The following is a 21,357-nucleotide window of genomic DNA, read 5'->3' as shown; positions in this document are numbered from 1 at the left end:
GCTGATAAAATGGACAATGAGGGTAGAAACAAGGAGGTGGTCATAATGTTATGTCTGATCAGTGTATGTGTATATATATACACACACACACACACACACACACACACATACACATATATATATATATATATATATACATTTTCTAAGCCACTTATCCTTCTGGGTTGCGGGGTATATATGTTTATAATATTTAAATATAAATTGCATAATTTTCAGTGAATAGGAAACATGTATCATAGAGAGTAAAACACAGGGGGTGCTATGATCTGCTGTGAGAAAGAGCTCTTTACTGAACATACCAGCAGAAAGGTCATCACCACCCACACAATTCACCCTGACAGTGACCCCCTGTGTGCTCTTTGTGCTGGTGCAAAAAAATAATTGTTCCCTTATGTTAAGATCATGTGTTGGTGTCATCACTTCAACTCTACAATCACCATCCAGCTCTTCATAACACAACCCCCCTTTATTCAGTAGATAAAACATTGGATATTTTGATGATATTTTGACCGTCATTTCAGAGATCTGGTCACCTTAAAGTAATGTAAGTCCAGCGTCGCGTTAGTTTGGCCTTTTTTCATAAACTACGTTTATAGTTCGACAGGGGGCGCTGCAGTGAGTGATTGGCTGTGAGCCGCCAGCAATGTTATGAAGAAGAAGAGTCGCCGGGGTGGTGCGTTATATTTCACCACCCTTCAAATCCTGCACCCCTCGCGACCTCATTGGACGAATCAAGTCAGAAACTCCACTTCAGACGCGCCTGAAACAAACGAAAAAGACTGAGCCCAAAATATATGCAATATATATTATTATTAATTATTATTATTATTCTTATTATTATTATATTTTTAAGTGAAATGAAAAAAATGCTGTCAGCAAAAGAAATAATAAACAATTGGGCTACTAAAACCAGCTATATATATTATGAAATGAAAAAATAAATGCTGTCAGTAAAAGAAATAACAAACGCTAAACAAACCAACAACAAGACAATAATGTGGGACCACAGTTTCAGCCGTGTGGTCCTCTTGCACTGCACGTTTTTCCCTTTATCAGCTATTAATAGATTTTTTTCAGTAGAACCGATCGAACACAGCCGTGGAAAAGAGCAACTTCAAAAATGAAAACGTTTACGAAGATCATTTTAAACGTTTGAATCACATTTAGCTAACGTTACATCGTTCATCCAATTGTACATCACGTAATTAAGTTCAACCAAAGTAGAAATGGCATTTAGAATATTGTTTCTATGTAATACTAAAATAATAAACCGATTAATCCAGCCTGGCTTGTACAGCTGTTATATGAGTTTAAATCGGGCAAACACGACAGTCACCAAAGGGTCTTTGGGGTGCAGGTTGTATATGGGGGACACAGTACGGCAGCACAGCGGACTGTGGTTCCACGGGGCGGAGAGGGCCACGCTGGTGGAGGGCTGATGACCTCTCTGTGTCACTGTCTGACTGTTTTCATTCCATGTGCGCGTTTAAAGAATAAACCGAGACGCTGCAGATCCTGTCAGCGTTCATAACCACGCGATGGCCGGCAGCAGACTGGAGAAGTTCGGCACTGTCTTCACTCGGTGTGTATCTGAACTGCACTGGGCCGGTTTAGCTGCTTGGCTATGTTAACTAAGCTAACCTTAGAGCTGCAGCAGCATCTGTCAGCAAACACAGTGAAGACTGTTACAGACTGTTCTGGTCCTCTGTTTGAGGGATTCTGACATCTAGCTAGACTAGATCATTCTGCTCATTCTGCACTGAAGGAGAGTGAAAAGTCCTTGGTTCACTTACATTTTAGTTGTTGTTCCTTCTAGTCTCTTCTTAGATCTGTCATCACTATGTTGAACACATCATGCAGAGTGATAGAAATGAAAGAGAAAGTTATCTTGTTTCTTAATATTGTCTCTAAATATTACATTCACAAATGTAGAATATTAATGGATTTTCCTCAAATATTAACTTAATTCTAATTAGAGGTGGGTGATGTGGCAAAAATGTCATATCAAGATACTTCAAGAGGTTTTTAACTATACTCTATATCTCATGATATTAAGTTTGTTTAGTTTAGTTTGTATTCAACATTTTACACAGTATGCTGCACTAAATTCAATTAAACAGGACTAATTATTAGGGCTGGACAATATGACAACACATAGAGAGCAGAATTAGTCCCTTTTAACTGGATTTAGTGCAATACTGCATGCCGAATACTGAATAAAATCATTGTGTTCACAAGTATTTTTGAGCATTAAAAAAATATCCTTTATTCTGTGCAAGACCTTTATTTTATAGTTTTATACTAAAGTATAACATCATACAATATTTATTGTGTTATAATCATGATGATGATTATTGTTAGGTGTTTAGACAGTTATTATTAGGCAGTTCTTTTACCTTTTACTTGTAGCTTTTTTTCTTGTTCAATTTGTTGAACAAACAAGATTGTGAAATGTACAATTAAATGTAAATAGTAAATAGTCGATTTCTTAAAAATGTACTCGAGTAGAAGTATTTTTATTTGTAAAGGAAAGTCTCACATTAAACTTGGCATCCGCTTCATTCCTTCGATGCCGTAGCAAAATCAAGTGATCGGCTTACTGCATCAGTGTTTTAAAACTTTGTTTTTATTTTAAAGTATATCTTAAATACTGTAGATATTTGCTTCACCCCTTTCCTTTTCCGGTCTCTCGTGAAGAGTTCGTGATTTGATGCGCTCTGGAGTCATCAAAGAGTCCGATAAGCCTCTTTGGTTTGACGTGTACGCTGCTTTCCCTCCTAAGAGAGACCCTCTGTATGTGAGACCATCTAAAAGTCTACGGCCACAAAAGAAAGAAGACCCAGTGCCTGAAATATTTTACAAGGAAGATGAAATACGAGCGTAAGTCACCACAGATTCATCTGGCTGGTTTACATGAGCCAAGCTGAGATGTCATAACCTTCAACTTTAAAAGAGCAATTATCTGATGAACGTCTGCTATTGTTTGGATATTAGGAAGTTCTTTGAGATGTACGGAAGTGGACCTAAAGCGTTTGATCTCACTAAAACCAACTTTGTGTCAACATGCCAGAGGTACGATGAGTTTAATACAGCAACCACTGCATGTAACACACACTACTCATTTTAAATAGTGAGTATTTTGGTTATTAGACCCTTATCACTCCTAACAATCCCACTGACCCCAACATCCCCTTAGAAGCTCCTATCATCTGCACACTGCATGTGTGTAGTTTTCCATCCTTAGTAGTCAATAAGCAATTCCATAAACGAATAATTTGAGCAGTTGTGATTGTGTGCTTTTTTCCGAAAAATGATAAAAAAAAAATGTTGACATCACCAAATAACAGTGAGATGTACTGTCACTTATGCTAATGATCATTTTGGAACATTTGAAATCGGTTAAGTGTGATATCACTTTATTTCAGACCTAAAGTGAAGTTCTCTTTCAGTCAGCAGTTTTTTCACGTGCAATATAAACTTTATTTATGTTTATATTCTTAATTTTTTGAAGAGTAGTTCTCTAGTAGTATAAATTAGTCTAGTATGATAAATTAATCTAGTATTATATATGTTGTTTATATGGTAATAAGTAACAAACTGTACCCTTGTAAACAAATTAATAAGGTTAGTACTTTGTTAATTCTTTTCTTGAGTGCCTTGCTCTCCCTTTGCTGCTGTAGCACTGTGAATTTCCCCAGTGTGGGACTAATAAAGGACTGTCTTGTCTTATAACTGAAATCTGTTTGTGCAGGTTTGTGGAGAAGTACAGTGAATTAGAAAGCAGAGGAGACGTGAAGCCGGAGATGTTGTTTGAAGAAACGGGGAAAGCTCTTCTTGCCGAGGGTATTGTGCTCAGAAGGAGAGGCGGTCCTGCTGTAAGTTTGGTGTATATTATATAACAGCACATCATACACTGCAGTTCATACACTCAGAAAAGACTGCGTAGAACTCCGTTTCAGGGTACAAACATTGTCAGTGGAGAGGTTCTCTCAAGACTACATCTTCAATGTCTTTAGTCAGGGAAGATAATTGGATTATATTCCATTGTGATTATTTTTTTTAAGTGACTCCTTTCACCTTGTCTCTCTCTCTCTCTCTCTCTCTCTCTCTCTCTCTCTCTCTATATATATATATATATATATATATATATATATATATATATATATGTATATATATATATATATATATATATACACACACACACACACACACACACACACACACACACACACACACACACACACATACCCTTTTTCGCACAATTTAAGAGTTTTGACTGTGACATAATTATTGTTGGTTCAGTTCTGTACTCCCGCACATTTAATTTGAAATCCTGTAAGTGTACGTGTTAAAGATTACCATAAAGAGAAGAATGCACCACCATGCTCAGTTACAGTTTAATAAAAGGTATTACAGCTCTAATGTTCTGGAACCAAGTCTTATGAAAGACAACATGAAGATCGTTGCACAGATCCAGGGCGAAAAAAAGTGGAAAACTCTTGCCAAGCCCATAATATCAACTACTCTGAGCATGCACTTCACTTACTTATGACAAGACTGAAGGCAAAAATCCCATGCATATAAACAAATAATGTACAGACAAACCATAAATGTTTGGAGTCTATATTTGTAACCGTTTAAGTGTTAAATCAGCAACTCTGTCCTGAAGTGGTACAGCCTCACTTTGCTGATTGAAACTGGTCAGTTATTGAGTCTGAGAGAGTGTGTAAAGATTAATCGGTTCAAACTTGGCACAGCAGTGTGAATCTGGTGCTGGTTGACACAGCAGGCATTGTTGTACAGAGAGCATCACAGAGTTCAGTAATATGCTTAGAGGTACTAGATATATCTGAGCAGGTGGACTTTAAGAAATGCTGAGAGGAACTTGGTTACCTACCATTAGTTTGCAGTATACTGTCATGATTAAGGTAAAAAGGTTTCTACAGTATCCATCATATAGCAAATAAATAAAAGTAGGAAATGAAGAAGGTGAAAATGCCCAGATTTTAGAGAAAGCTGTTAGCTAAATTAATATGAAATCTGTAGTTAACTAGCTCTTCTCAGCTAATGTAGCTGCTAGCTAGTAAAAAGTTAATTAGTAGAAAAAAAAGAGACATTTCGGCCTTTTTCTTGGCAGTCATTTTCTGCCAAATCTAGGTGACAGGTTTTGTTAGAATTCATAGTGAATGTTCACATTTGTTTAAAAAGAAAATCCCACATTAATATAAACTAAATGGACTTTTTTAGATATAAGCTTTGTTGTAGATTCAAGATTGCTTTATTGCCACACAATATATAATGTTGGTGGTATTTGGATTTCAAACTACTTTGATCCATTCCTTAGCAGAACTCAAATACTAAAGTATTTTGTCTGACAGTTAATTGTGAGATTTTAGCCTTTTCAGAGTTAGCGACATCTGTAGATAGCACGGTAGTTTGAGTTTTTGTCACACATTGTCATTGATGCAAAGCACCCATCTGAGTGCTAATAGTGCTCTTCTAAACAGGCTCCAGCCTGCCAAATGTGAGTTACAAGCTAGGGGATCAGTTGTTATGTATACGATATAAAGTGAACACTACAAGCTGTTGTAAACTGCACTAAAATCAACTGTAATCAAAATGGGTAGAAAACGATTTTTGTATTTAGCCTACAATAATGCTGAATTTGCATTGTAGCAGATGAAGAAAATATATATATATATATATATATATATATATATATATATATATATATATAAAGAGCACAGCCTGAAAAACAAAGCCTTTTGCATAAGACAGTGATTAAAATAACAGAGAGTAATAGATTGATATGACACTATTTTAAATAAACACTTATTTTAGAATAAAGAAAACCTGTATATTACGCTTGTCTGGCCAGTGTGATTTAACTGCACTACGTGAAAGTTCTTGACAGTTTCATCTGTATGTATGCATCTGTATGCGATAACAGACGTTAGCGTTCATGTGTGCATATAAATAAAACATAAGCAGTGGCATAAAATTTTAAAAAAGTAAATTTTTGCATTCGTTTAATAGACTGAAGACCTTGATTTACCATTCAAATGTGCTCCCTGACTTGCTGCCCACTGACAGTAGTCATATTGTAATGCTGTCTGTCATCGCTAGGTAGCAGAGTTTTACACAGTCAAATTCAATGACTGCTTTAGGTTGCCCTGTCCTTTTGAGAATGGAATGCTGGGATGGTCACTAGCTGGTAACACAAATGTCCTAAGAATCCAGTCCAGGTCCATCTGGTGCTTCACATCTAAAATTGTTCAGGAAATTGCTGTTTTGTGCTGTGCTTCAGGCATGTCATTGTAATTTCTGTTTGCTCCACTAGAGTGTGCTGTTTCACTATATATACACAGCTGCAATGCTCAGTTGCAGTTTTTTTGGTTTCAGTTTAGTGGCAATTTTAACAGCAGCAACATTTTCCTTTCATCCTGTCTGGCTTCTGATCACCAGGTGGCAGCAGAACAAACGAATCCTCTGCTGGGCATGGAGCTGGCTGAGATGTTGGCTGAGCAACAGAAACACACAGCTATTAAGACACAAGCTCCAGAAGAACAGGCACAGACAGTTACCACTGACAGCTCCACTGCATCACAGTGACAAAGACTCTGTTCATCCATTCCTCAGAAGTATGACAGCCCGAGATAAAAGAATGGCTTAAGAGCTGCTGGGACAGCGTCTGGAATTTGGGGCTCACTGATGAACTTATTAATCCTGTCTTGAAAGTGTGGAAAATAAAACGGAAGTTGACATCAGTCGTTTCAGCATGTTCTGTGTTCCATCGTAAACATGTTGTGTAGTTAATGAGTGTCCTAATAATATTGTTTTGAATACTGATATTTGAATGAAAAATCCTTGACTTTATGTTCAGTCTCTTTGCTGTATATACACAAAATAAAGAATTTGGAGATTACCGTGTGTCCAGTGTAGTAAATGTTGGTGTTCCTTAAAGGGAATTTCCACTGATTGTTCAAAATAACCTGTAAAAAAATGATTACTTTTATATTAAATTTGAGGAACATTTATGAATTTAAGTACTGCACAAAATATGGATTTGCAATTTTTAAATGTTTTTCATCAAAGACAAACCACACAAGCTCTTGTAATGGATGAATAACTCCATCAGCTCATGCACTGGCTGACTGTTAAGCAGAAGAATAAGTATGTTTATGCACTGACGTTCCTAAAACGAACGACAATAAATACTCAGATAATCACCAGTTTGTCAGTGTTTACGTCATTTTAGAGGGAGAGAAAAATCAAGCTGTTTCTTTTTTCATTTAAGAAATTTCCTTTATTTTCATCCCATGAAAAAAGGAAAGACAGTAACTGAAACCCTGAGGGCTCAACCTAAATAGCATGTTGAACTGAAGGCACAGAAAAAAAATTCCACATAAACAAAATATATAGTTCAATTTTTATGTTTTTAGTTTGCTTACTTTTGACAATAATTATGCAACAATAATCATTGTGTGAATTATGCACACAAATTAATCACTGTAAATGTAATTGCTTTATTTCAGTTCAGGAGATTTTGTTCTTTCCTGTGAATTAATGCTGTAGCTAATGCTCTAAAACTGACAATGTTACAAACAAAAATGCATTTGCTACTTGAAAAAAAGCCCAAATACACTATATTAAGAGATGCACTACACAGACATCCACAGGATAAAGCTTTACACTTCCAGATATAGAGCTTTAAATTGACTTTATGTAAATGTGCATATTGGCACCACACCAATAAAATATATTACATCAACAGAAACATAATAACTGTTGATATATTTTGTTCATGAAAATTGATAAACACATAAAAAGCAAAGAAATTTGACACTTTTTTCTGTGTAGCTTTAAGTTTTGCTTTATAACAGTTAATGAATCTGCTGTCGGACAACCTCGTATCCCCATTCTTGTAGTTTTTCTGTTTTTGACATAATTTGAAAATGACTGTTGGCCTTTACATTGTGTGTAAAAATCGTGATGTCTGGACCGAAAGAAATGGAACAAAATGACTTGGAAAAAAAATCTGGTTCCATTAACTTACATTAAAAATAAGGTATGTTTTTTTCCTTCTTCTGTAAAGTTACCGTTTTGGAGATTTGGTTTTGTTCCGACAGCAGCGATCGATATGAATGGCATTTTTAATGGGATATTTTATCAAATTTGTTCCACAAAATTGAGACGCTTGCAACTGTTGTGGCTAAGTTTCAAATAAGTTGCTGAAAGTGCTAAAAGTATGTAAATTATCCCTGGCTGATAACTTTATAATGAAAACAATACTATCAAAAAATGTGAGCTGCTGGTTTGGGTATCTAGTGGAGTGACAAAGTGTTTCATGCAACCAGGAGAGTAATGTTGCTGTTTATTTGGACTGCCTAATCCGTCATGGCAGACAGTGAAAATGAATGACTGGTTAAGGTTTTGATTGCAGATTATGGCTTTAATCAAAGAGTTGTTATCCATATTTAAAATTAAGTGGTGCAACACAACTCATCTTAAAATAAAACATGGATTAACAAATCCCTGACTAGCCCTAAACTCTGTTTAATTTAATCCTTGTGGTGCAACCCACCCTACGGTCTCTTCATTCAGTGTCTGAGTAAACAATGAAGTCAAATGGATCCAACCTTTCTGACATTGTAAAATTAATGAGATGTGTGGGGGATTCAGTTAATGATGTCCCACTAGCACTGCTACTTAGTAATTAATCCTGTGAGATTTCCCAATAGCTTCTTAATTGTGTTGATCTATTGTGTTGTTGTAATGAACATTGTTGTTAATAATACTTTTGACAAATGAGGCAAGAATAAAATAAAAAAAAGTATGTTTTTAATGGCAGTGGATGTTAAAAGACAAAATAAGCCTAATAAATCTAAAAATGACTATTGAGTGCAACTAGCTGAGCAGAATTGAACTATTCTTATAAATTTAAACAAAAAGCCATTAGGATCAGCAGGAATGAGGGCTTAAGGGAGCTCAGGGCCAGTGCAAACCAAGTGTTTAGATCCCAAAGGCAAAGACCTGAACAGCCAACGACTAATTGAATTATGATCTGGTCATTGTAAAATGTCTGGACCTCTGAGTATCGTTTGTATATCGTCACAACCGGAAGTGTTCTCAGAGCACTTTTTACAACAGGCGTTGTTACAGAGCAGCTTTACAGAAAAATCCGGGTTCAAGCCGCCATGAGCGTTGTCAATGGTGAACGTGGCAAGGAAAAACTCCCTAAGAGCAAGAGGAAGAAACCTTGAGAGGAACCAAGACTCAAAAGGAGAACCCATCCTCCTCTGGTCAACACTTGATAGCAAAACAATAACACAAGCAATATGAACAGAGAATAAGGTTTTACCATTAGTATAAAATATTAAAATACAGCAAAGGGAAAAAGAAGGTGAAGAGGGGTGGGGGGAATCAGGTAAGGTTTGTGCAGCATTTTACAGCAGGAAGCTCCATGGTGGTCAAGCTGGTCCAGAAGGCGGGCGAGCAGTGGGCACCCGATCAAGGCAGATGAAACAACAGCATCAGACCGCACAGGATGGGCTGCTGTTCAGCTCAGCAAAAAATCAGATCAGCTTCTGCCTCAGAAGAGAAAAACTGCACCACTTCAGGCCTGCTGACTGTCATCCAGGGCACTGAAAATTCATCTTTCGCTTTAATGTCTCTCTTTTTCTCTCTCTCTGAAACCAGTCGTGAAAAAACAGTTGTAGCTGAAATCTATTGAAATCCATTATCCATTAGCTTTATGACAAAGATGATGTTACAAAACTGATTGGTTTTTGGTAGTTATGAATGAATAATGCCACCAATTAGTACTAATGTGTGTAGCTTTTTGTACCAGCTGTGCCGCTTAAAAGCATTCTCTTCTTTTTCATCCCGTCTTACTTTTCTCTTTTTCCTTCCTTCTTCCTTTTATATCTTACATTTTTCCTTTATTTCCTTTTATTTTTTTATTTTCTTTTGTGAAATGTGTGTTTTTACATACAAAAAAACATAATTCAGAAGTTACGTGATCATTTTCAAACCTCTCTTTATCCCTTTGAATTTTTTTTCTTACTGTGCCTTCATTTAAATAAGCTCTGTTCCGAGTGGTTGTCTGTATTGTACTTCCTTCAAAAAGCAGTCTGGTCTCAAAAAACTCCATACGACTCCAAAGTAATGGGTGGAGCTCGACTGCTGCAGGCTGAATAGGTAGATGTATGTAAAAACGTTGATCTTTTGTGATGTCACAAAAACAGTTAATTCAGAACAGGCCATTTTTGCAACTGAGTTTCCATCTATGAAATGGAGATTGAATTGTATGTTTTGAAACTAACAATGTTTACATACTACATCAAACTTATTCACTTCAAACAAGCAAGAATAGGAAATTTGTTTTCCATGTAATAGGCCCTTTACAGTGATATACTGTACATTCAAATATTAATTTTCTTTCTTTTTTTCCATCATTATTATCCGGGGATTCAGGGATCAGCGAGGAGGAGAGTCTGACAAATCAGAGCACTGGTTGATTCATTCAGTTTAGAGGCAAAACTGATAAAACTGTAGCTTGATGGCTTTCATGCTTTAGTAGGGCCTGATTTATCTTCATATTCTCCACTGTTTCTTTACACACAGTTAAATCAAGCACTAAAACAGAGACCACTGATGTGCTCTTGCAACTGCCCTGAGGTATATGCTTTTTCTAAAACTCCAGGCTACCAAAGATGACTATCTTTCCATTAAAAGGGAAATTCAGTAATGTATAAATTATGAAATATATACTGCTCTCATCAGCTGGGTCCAGCTTACCAGCTCACAAGCTGATTGGCCCATGGGCCCTGAGACAGGGTTAATCTGTTCATGTGCAGCTTAGTGAATATGTATGCAGAAAAAACATGCATCAACACCAGCTGCGCTGAATGTATTGATACATCTGCACCACACGCACTGAATAGATGTGTTTTGGGACATATTTTCAGTAGAGAGTAGAGTTTATTGGTTAAAATCTTTTTTTGTCCCTAGCATTTTCAGGTTAAAACTTAACTGTTATGGATGAAACAGTTAGTTTTATGTATGTTATTCTGGTGCCAATTTGGAATTTTTGCATATTCAAATTTTTATGGCAAGAAATCTCACAATTTTTGTCCTCCATAGTTTTACTTACATTACTCTTACCAAGAAATGTATTTTCCCACCTCAGTAAGCATTTATTTAATTGTGCCAAAAAACACTGGAGAAGTCTAACCTCAAATACAAAATACAACTTGTGCTAATTTGTATATATGTGTATATTGTGTTAATATGGAAACAGATATAGAGCTGGCATAGATTTGATATTGATTAAACTTTTATTTATTGATGATTGAGACAGAATTGTTAATGATTGTCTATATAGACACATAAAAATGCCTGTTTTCTCAGTAAGAACATAAATAAAAACATACCTTTTTCACTTGCAAATCTTGTTTTCATAAATCATGTTAATGATGAACTTTGAATTAATATATTTAAGCTTGAATAACACTTGTTAGCAGATTTTTGTGCCTTATACGTTCAAATTCTAGTGACACCACAGCCATCAGGATCAGACGTCAGCTCTCAGCCCACCTCAGGCTGGGGGCACTGTGTGATAGGGGAAGTCATGGCTTATGATTGAGAATTAGAATCAGAATCAGAATCATTTTATTTCACAAAGTATGTTACACATACAGGGAATTTGTCTTGGTGAGTGCACACATGTACGACATGTAACATACTGAACAGTCAAGACAAGCACACAGACTATTGATACATATTTAACTAAGGGAAAAATGAAATAAAAATGTAACAAATAGAATAAGGAATAAGAATAAAGAATAATAAAAAGCCAAAGTGAAAGCTAAAGAGCTAATGAGATGTGTGAATATCTGTAGATAAGCAGGTCTGAGGAGACATTTAATATGATAACTATTATATACAGAATATTACAGAATGATATGAACATTTGTAGAGGTTAACATTTATACAGTTGTACAAATAAGCATTATGTTAGCAATGGCTAAACAGTAAACGGTACTGGTGCAGTAAAAAAAAAATCAAAAAATTGAAGTGATCAGTTTATAAGGTGACCACATTCACTGTGGTCACCTCTAAGTTAATTTAACATAAACAGTATTTTGTTAAACTTTTTAAGCTTAAAAAGTCAGTTTAGTTAACAAGACTAAAATGAGGGAAGAAACTGAGTAAAAATACAGTGAAAATTAAGCATTTTTGGCTTTTATAAAATCTAAAAAAAAAATTCTGAGTAAGCTCAACTTAAACTTGGACGCAGTTCTAAGAAAATTAAGTTAGGAGAATTTTAAACTAAAGTAAACTCGAAATTTTAAAAAAAGCTATGCAGAAGGTTTTTACAGTGGATAAACAGTTAAACGTTTAAGATCTAGTTAGAGGCCATAGATTACTGAGACTACAGGGAAAAGATCAGACATATGGGCATGTAATTCATACGGTATAAATGCAAATAAAAGCCTTATTGCAACACTTCAGCTGTCCTCTTTTAGTGTGCCATAATGTCACCTTGGTGATAATACTTCGTGTTCACTCCCAGCATCATGAGTAATAGTCTAAGCTGGCTCAGATGGCCTTGCACATTATAAGCAGACTCATAAAGAACACCATTATAAAAAAAATCCACATGAAGAAGCGGTCCAGTACTTTGGCTACTTTCTTCCACTCTCCTGTGCGTTTCTGAGTGGCCCTCTGGTCTCGATAGCAGTTAGCGATGTATTCAACATTTCTAAAGTGATGCTGTTCTTCAATCACGTGCCGCCTGTTTCCTCCAGCATCACTCCGTCTGCCTCCGTCCCCCAGTCCTCCTGCCCTTTCCCTGTCTATCACTCCTCCGCCTGCCGGGGACGCACCGTCTCCACCATCCATACTCAGGAATACTCCATTCTTCCACACACTGTAGTGATTGGTGGGGTTTTTGCCCATCGAACATGTTGGAGACATAATCTGAGACATGTCCTCTTTTTCCTCTGGGATCTTCGGGGACATGTTGTCCTGACCTCTGTCAAATTTGAAGACAAGGTCGTCTTTCCCTGCTTGTCCGTTCACGTGCTGTGGCTGCCTCTCAGGTGGAGGGTCAGGTTTCTCAGGCTGCGGGTTCATGCAGTTCTCGCCGACTTCATAGACAAAGCAGATCCTGGCCAAATACTGCAGGATGAACTTCTTAGCCCATTTAGGCACAGGCTTTGCCTCTGGGCCACAGTGGTGGAAGTTCATGATAAAGATAGTGAGAGCCGTGGAGGCTGTTATCATGGTCATAGTGGCTATGTAATATTTCCCTGTAGAAGGTGTGAATAAATATATGATTATATGAATACGTGACAAAAACATGCAATCAAGTAAAATTATTTTACAGTACAAAACTACATAATTTGAAAGGACTGTTTAAAAGCACATTAACCCCATTAACCCTTAGAAGTAATAACTGGTGATTTTTTCTCACCACCCAAGTAATCTCACGTAAACACGTTCAGTGATGTTGAGGTCTGGACTTCGGAGTGGTCACTTTTTATGTTCTCAGAACAGCAGCAGCTCCTTTGTTTGATTTGTGAATGTTCTTTTTTGTCTATTTATTTTCTCTGTAATAACTTCTTGACAGCTACTCATCTTTTCAGACTCACAGTGGAAGGATGGACAGAAACACCAGGGGATTTATTCAGATCTGAAGCAAGAGTGCAGCTTGATTTTCTTCTCTCTCTCAAAGATGAAAGCTTTAATTTCTGTTTATCTGATGGAGACAGGTTTGGTGGTCTACCAGGTCTTGCATGTTTGTTGGAAGTCCCATTGTCTCTGAATCTTTTATTCATTTTTTGAGCTCCAGTTTTGGAAATGTTTTTTGCTATTTTGATTGGAAATTACATAAATATAGAGTGGTCTCTGATTTTTGTACAGCACTATATATGAATAATTTCTCACTCATTACTCAAGAGGACACATTTTGTCAAAAGTGCTTCTGATTCTAAATTCAGTCCATACCATAGTAGAAGTAGAAGAGGAGATGATTTATTATTATGATTTGACTTTGATTAATAATTATGCTTATGAATATGGTCTTATTTTGAGGAAAAAGGAAACTATTCTTTGCATTTTCCCCATGTATTTGTCATTATATGACATTAAAATAGTCAGAAAAAAGGCAGAATTGAAACTGTCGATTAAGAATGTAAATGTACTTAATAATGTACATTTAACAAGAGGGCAAAATCCCACTAGACTCTAGCCTTCTAAGAGTTAAACTTCCTGTCCACATTCTAAGGCCTACTATAGTAACTACATGGAAACCAGTACTAAATGATCAAGTCATGGACCAACCAGCAGGTTTGTGAATGTTAAGGGGTTAAAAATCACTTTGAGTGGAATTACAGAAGATGTTGACCTCATAACCACTTCAATCATTTAGTCCTTTAACTTACCTATAAGTGGCACATTCTCAGATGGGGGCATAATCTCTGCCACCAGCAGCTGAAAAACAGTGAGTGCCAACATCACAGTGACACCCAGAGACACTTTCTCTCCGGAGTCAGAAGGCAGGTAGAAGCCCAGAGGGGCGAGGAACGAGATCATCACGCAGGGGATCAGTAGATTAAACACATAAAAGGTGGCTCTTCTCTTTAGCATTAGTGTGTAGGTTACATCTGGGTAGGGGTCAGCACAGCAGCCGTACTGGACCATGTTCCTCTTTGCCGGCATCCCCAGCACCTCCCATTCTACATTATCCACCAAGTCAGCCAGGTCTGCACTATCCATGGCATTGAGAATGTCCAGCTGTTTGCCATTATAGGTCCAGGAGCCGTAGGTCAGACGGCACTGCTGGGCATCAAAGGGGAAAAAGGACACGTCTACCTTGCAGGAGCTTTTTGTGATGATGGGAGAGTCCCACATGATCTGGCCATCGTGACGGATCACTACGTTGGTGTCCATGGTGCCTGTGAAATGGTCATCCGCACTGAAACAAAGAGCAGAGACTGCTGGACAAAGCATGCATTTTGAGCATCTGCAATGGAGGGTAATTAATATTCAAAAACATATTTACTTTCCAGTAGAGAGGAACAGTTCCTCATTCTATAGTGCTGCACTCTTAAAAATAAAGTTCCTAAATGGTTCTTGCATTAGGCACTTGGATTTAAAGGAAAATTGTTTAATTGGTATATAAACCTTTATATTATGTGGAAGTTCTTTAAACTGTGAAAGTGATCTTCATGCTTGCACTTTTCATTTGTTTCTTTAAACAACCATTAACTGAAAAGTCCTTTAGGAAACCATACATGGTTCTCCTATGGCATCACTCCACCTTTATTTTTAGAAGTGTGTGGCACCAGAAAATTATAAAAATTAAATAAAACCATACTCACAGTACCTCCCTCAAGAGAAAGACTGTAAGTGAATTGTTATTAAAGGGGCAAAGGCACAAGAATAGTGTTACGCCATCATTTTGTTTCTGCGTTTTATGTTGTCTAAAAACAAACACAAATTGCTGAAAGGTTCCAAAGAAGCTTCACGCATCATCATACTTAAAGGGCCCATACATTATATTGTTCTTAATATCCTATATTTTCTTCCCCTGAGGTCCACTTGCAACATGTGTGTGATTTCACGTACCAAGAACAGTCTTACGTCCTATTCGATCTGAATTAGATTTCCTGGGGAGGTACAGTAATTTGAGTGATTACTGACTGATAATCTGACCTGTTCATAGTCTTTACAAGTTTGCTAAGTAATACATCCACACAGAATTACCTTCTATACTTTGTATAAAATTTGGCTCTCGTTCGGTAATAGTAGTGCTGTTTGAATTGAGCTCACAATAATATAATAGCAAAATCCAGTAATAGTAATTGGCAGCACTGTTTTTTGGTGACTGGGAGATGAGGCTAACAGCTAAAATGGAGTTTGACTAGGCTCAGTTCCTTCTTCCTCAAGTTCAAAACAGGACTTCTATAATCTACAACATTTTTGCTGATGGCCTAATTAGAATGAAAACATCTCTCACAATGCAGTGCAATTACTGTCCTGTTGGGCTGCCTTTGCTAAGTTGAATGAGCCCACATTACAAGACTAGTATTACTGTATGTAACATTAACTGAGAGTTATTTTTTGTTGTTTGTTTGTTTGGATGTATTTAGTTTTAATTTTTATGCTGATATAAAGGTCCAGGCTGTGATGGTTCAATCTGGGATATCTGAGGTAATGGGGGAAAGTTACACAGATACTTTATCTCATATGAGTCGGCCAGTCAAATCCCTTACAAATTACATTACTGGACCTACTGAAACTAATCCAACTTGAATAGGGCTGTTGAAGCCTTCAAAGTAAATAGATCACCTTTAAGAATGATAGACATATATGATTTCAGTTCTGATTGGCTGTGCTCTATTGTGCTTCATTTTAAAGTTAGGCCAGCCTGAAACACTCCTTATAACTTCAGTGTGAATGGGCAGAGCCAGACTGCTATAGGCTTCACAGAAGGATAAATGTAAATAACATGACACAAAAAATAAATTCAAAACAGGATGTTTTCAAGCATTCTGCCAGAACCTAAACACCTAATCACACAATACAATGGCCCTGATTATAATAATAAAATAACCTATCAAAAGAACCTATACCTATGGTACATTTTGAAACTTTAAGAATGCAAAGTTTTCATGTCTTTTCAGCAGATGCTTTTGACATAAAAAGCAGAAAACAAGATTAGTCTGAACACTTGTTGGTAAACAGTATCTTCAAGTGTTCAGCTTGTGCCTCCACAGGGTGAAAGGTAGTGGGATTACAAAAAAAGATGAACCCAACACCATGCCGACCTACTTGTTATATAGGACAATATCAGGTCTCCATACATAACTACCAGGTATACGGATGGTATCGAGTCCATCATAATCATCTTTATTCCAGGTCAGGTATGCATCATTCCACACCTGCCGTATCCATAAATACGCTGTCAGAATCTGGTTACGCTCATCCTGCAACACAGGTGAACCAACAGAATTCTCAGAAATTCTCCAGAGTGTCAGTACAGCCTCGGTAGTAACTGAAGTCGATTCAGTTTGGATCTATGTGCACAGTAGAAGTGATCTGTGATTAGCATTTCTTACATAAACCGACTGGCCACTTCATGAAGTATACCTCCTTGTTTCTACACATTGTCCATTTTATAAGCTCCATCCAGAACTACAATGGTGCATGTTGAAGTTCTACAATTACAGACTGTAGTCCATCTGTTCTCTACCTACTTTTTTAGCCCCTTTTCGCCCTGTTCTTCAATGGACAGGACCATCATTGGACCACCACAGAGCAGGCATTATTTGGATGGTTGATCATTCTCAGCACCGCAGTAACACTAATGTGGAGCTATTGTCTCTGACTTTACATCTACAAGGTGGATCAACAGGGTAGGTTAGTGTAATAGAGTGGACAGTGAGTGGACACAGTGTTTAAAAACTCCAGCAACACTGCTGTGTCTGATCCACTCTTACCAGCGCAACACACACTGACACACCACCACATCAGTGTCACTGCAGTGCAGAGAATGATCCACCACCCAAATAATACCTGTTTTGTGGTGGTCCTATGGGGGTCCTGACCATTGAACAACAGGGTAGTTAACACAGTATGCAGAGAGTGGCCGGTCATTGTATATATACATATTACATATATATATATTTCTCATTTGTTCTTGATACAGCCAGCCTCAGCAGCACCTGATTTAATTACCCAGTAAGCCTTTCTGTGGCTCAGTATAAAAGCTGATCATTAAATTAGGTGTTGCAGATCACAGGCAGAGTAACAAGTGCTGATGGAACTTCGTTATCAAACCACTTAAGAGGAACATAACATTGCTGTCATTTTGCTGCTTGTGTGTTTGCCAAGTGCTGCTCAGAAACCTTTTGGACTTTTAGCATTAAAAGTATAATGTTTATTTCTCTGCTTATTTACAGAAAGAGAATGGAAATGTGATGCTTTCCTGATAGGCCAAGGGGCCTGACTGATATCATCACTCTCATAGCAAAACTGTGTATCTCCAAAATGGCAACTGCAGGAGAAGGAGAATCTTCTAAAGTCCATATACTGTCGCATTAGTTCCACATTTGTCTATGTCCACTCTCAGTCTCATCTGTGCACAGTCTGTGACCCCTCTCTGTTCTTATTGTTTCCAGCTGTTCCCTTGTTCCCTATCTGCGTATAAATAGCTCTTCTTTGCCCTGTATTCAATAACATTTGAGCCGGCAAAGGAGGCTGTCTGCATGTGTGATCAAAGAACAGAAATAAATTAAGCGAAATGAAAGGTGGAAAAACACAAGGCAATGCCAAGCAGCCAGTAAGTACATGTGACTTTTGTTTCCATCTGATCTCATTGTTGACCAGGAGAATCTACAGAAATAACAGAGATCACTTTTAGAATTTTATTTCTCTTCATGTGGGACCTGCTTTCAGTTTTTCAAAGAAATCTGTGTTGTATTTTTCGACATATTCAAAATTCAGTCTTAGAAGTTGGTTTTTTGCTTCTCATGATCCAGGTAATCCCTAACACATTCAGTGATATTGAGGTCTGGACTCTGGGGTGGTCAATCCATTGTTCTGAGAACACCAGCAGATTCTTTGTTTGTTCTTTTATGTCTATTTCTTTTCACAGTAAGGGCTTCTTTGACAACTACATATCATAGTGTTGAGTTGTCTCACAGTGGAAAGATGGACAGAAACACGTGGATTTTTTCAGATTTGAAGTAAGAATGGAACTTGATTTTCTCCTCTCACTCAAAGATGAAAGCTTTAAGTGCTGTTTATCTGATGACCATTTTAGTGGTCTGCCAGGTCTCACACAATTGTAAGAAGTCCCATTCATTTCATGGAAATTCTTGCTTTTTTATGGTTTTACTTACTTTCCTTTGATTTTCCCCTTCCTTATTCAAGCAGGTATCATACATCTACAGGAATATATCCTTGAAAATGAATAACCAAAAATTGGAGTTATTAGGTTTGAATATGACAGTGACGACAAGAAACAGCATTACCATGTCGATTATTTGGGAAAGCGTAATCTGTAGTGTGACGTTTAAGATGTCATTGGTGTTCTCCACTGGCCTCAGTGCGCTGGTGTAGTTTCCAAACAAGTCGTTCAGCAGCCTCTGCGCGTACTTCCCATGAGCTCCCCTGCTGGCTGGAACAGACACAGAGACAGAAAGAGAAATAGATGAGGGGAAAAAGAGACAGACTATGCATATGTGTCCATCATGGCATTTGAATATGATGACTCTGACAGTGTCATAATAGTCTATAAGAGACCTGCAGCAAACCTTGATCTGTAGTAAAAGCCAGCAGAACCACAAGTTACTATTCAGTTTAAAGTCTCATTAAAAATGTTGCACCTGTAGTCTTAGTTATGGAATTTGCTACACAATGTACTGACTTTACTATAGAAGGTCAGCTAATAAACACATTTAAAAGGTTTAGGTTTTATGCTTTGAGTATATTGAAATCAGTTATTGCTGAACCGTAAATACACTGAGTTGTCAGTTTAAACCTCTTGTTGTTCCCAAATGTTTTATACATTGAATACGTATAAAAGTAACTTTTGTTGTCTAGTTTACAGCATTTTTAAACCCGCATAGTATAAATGAATATTGTATATAAAATAACAAACTAATCAACACGAAAAGTGATTCCACTTTTGAACAGTAGTATACTTTGTATCTACACTCAGTGGACATTTTATCAGAACCTCTTTCCATATAAGAACACTTTGAGTGTTTAAAATGACTGTCTATGGCCCCTAAACAGTTTTTCAGACTTCTACCTTCCTATCAGTGGAAAGAGACCACGGTAGGACCACTGCTGACCAGATATTGTTAGGGTGGTGGACCACTCTCAGAACAGCAGTGACACCGACATGGTAGTGTGTGTTATGCTGGCGTAAGTGTATCAGGTACAGCAGCATTGCTGGGTTTTAACACACCACAGTCACCTCTGAGTTGAGAGTAGTCTACCAACCAAAAATATCCAACGAACAGCAGTCCTGTGGTCAGAAACTGGTCAGAAATACAACAGTGAACAGCACAGACTGGAGATTTGCATCCCAGTGCTAAGTGATTGACTTGAAACCAGTCTTGTCTACCATTCAGAGCTTCCTTTGTGAAAATGTGCACATGCGTCATGGCTTAGTCCATAAAGACAGAGAAGGGAGATTTCCTGCTAGATTACCCATCTGAGGCAAAAGAAAAGAAGAGATTGGGTAAATCTGCCATTAAGAGGATGGGCAGATGTCACGCATCCACCCCCCCCACCCCACCCATAATACTGAAATTAAGCTGGCCTGTATCACTGACCACCTAATCCATGGAACAGTTGTTGTTGTCCACCACAACAAAGAAAACAGAGAAAATGAAACATTTGATAAATGTAATGTTCTGCTTCAATAATAAATGTACTAAAAGTAAAATCAAAGACACAAAGTACGGTAAAGTGACTGTTTCTCAAATCACATTAACTTTAAGCCAATAGCTTATTGGGCAAAGTGGGAAAATGAACTCTCTTTAAATAGTTTGCACAGGGTCTAAAGGAAGGTCTTTGCTGTGATCTTTAAGGATCTAAGCTAATCAGATGTTGGTATTGCTAAGCTGTTTCAGTTATGCATTGCAAGGGACACAAAGAAGAGTCACAAGATGAATGCTTTGAGCTCCCTAAACAACCTAATAACCCGAGCTCAGAGTTGTCAAATACTAAACATAAATATGAATAAAAATCCACATTTTTAACAAGAAATGAACAGTTCAGTTTCACAGGACACACATTTTCATTTCTACTCATTAAGAAGCCACATTTATTTAAATTGTCTATTTCTATGCATTGTCTATTTCTATGAATTACAGATGCTGTTTTATGCCTGAAACTGTGTCTTGAAACTTTTGTTTATTTGTAAATAAATAAATAAACATACAAAATATTAAGACATAATTTCAGGCATAAAACAGCATCTGTAATGCATCTCTGTTATAATTCTTTCTAATGCATTTTGTCTATACCTTTTCTGGCACCACATATAAACAATGTATAATAATATAAAACACAATATATGTAAAACCTTCTTATAGCCTCTTAAAGTATCTTCTTTCTTATAACTTGAGCGTCTATAAATATATACAGGCAAAAAAAAAAATTATTAGTCATTCAACATTAGTCCAAACTCAAACAATCAAATATGAATCTATAGAAACATTACCTGGTACAAACATCATGCAGACAATGAAGATGGAAAAACAGTGTGTTGTGTCAGCTCTCATCCTGCAGAAATAAAACCAGTTGTAGAACAGTGGTTGCTGCAGTATG

General features: G+C 37.1%; 2 protein-coding genes across 2 annotated transcripts; one reads left to right on the top strand and one right to left on the bottom strand.

The window, feature by feature from the left end:
- The first annotated feature begins 1,388 nt into the window (after positions 1 to 1,388).
- mrps23 (mitochondrial ribosomal protein S23) lies at positions 1,389 to 6,925 on the top strand. Its single transcript, XM_036564584.1, has 5 exons — positions 1,389 to 1,582; positions 2,698 to 2,880; positions 2,995 to 3,072; positions 3,752 to 3,875; positions 6,466 to 6,925. The coding sequence occupies exons 1-5, from the start codon at positions 1,539 to 1,541 to the stop codon at positions 6,610 to 6,612; spliced, it is 576 nt and encodes a 191-aa protein (XP_036420477.1). The 5' UTR covers positions 1,389 to 1,538; the 3' UTR covers positions 6,613 to 6,925.
- Positions 6,926 to 12,511: 5,586 nt separating this feature from the next.
- Positions 12,512 to 21,357, bottom strand: LOC118796742 (neuronal acetylcholine receptor subunit alpha-10-like). The gene is made up of 5 exons (XM_036555829.1): positions 21,251 to 21,357; positions 19,047 to 19,192; positions 16,843 to 16,997; positions 14,451 to 14,983; positions 12,512 to 13,316 (listed from the first exon to the last, which is right to left on the bottom strand). Exons 1-5 carry the CDS (start codon positions 21,309 to 21,311, stop codon positions 12,604 to 12,606), a joined length of 1,608 nt encoding a protein of 535 aa, XP_036411722.1. The 5' UTR covers positions 21,312 to 21,357; the 3' UTR covers positions 12,512 to 12,603.

Source organism: Colossoma macropomum, unplaced genomic scaffold (genome assembly GCF_904425465.1).
Source record: "Colossoma macropomum unplaced genomic scaffold, Colossoma_macropomum, whole genome shotgun sequence".
NCBI lineage: Eukaryota > Metazoa > Chordata > Actinopteri > Characiformes > Serrasalmidae > Colossoma > Colossoma macropomum.
Note: the sequence above shows the minus strand (reverse complement) of the source record. Positions and strands in the feature narration are given on the sequence as shown.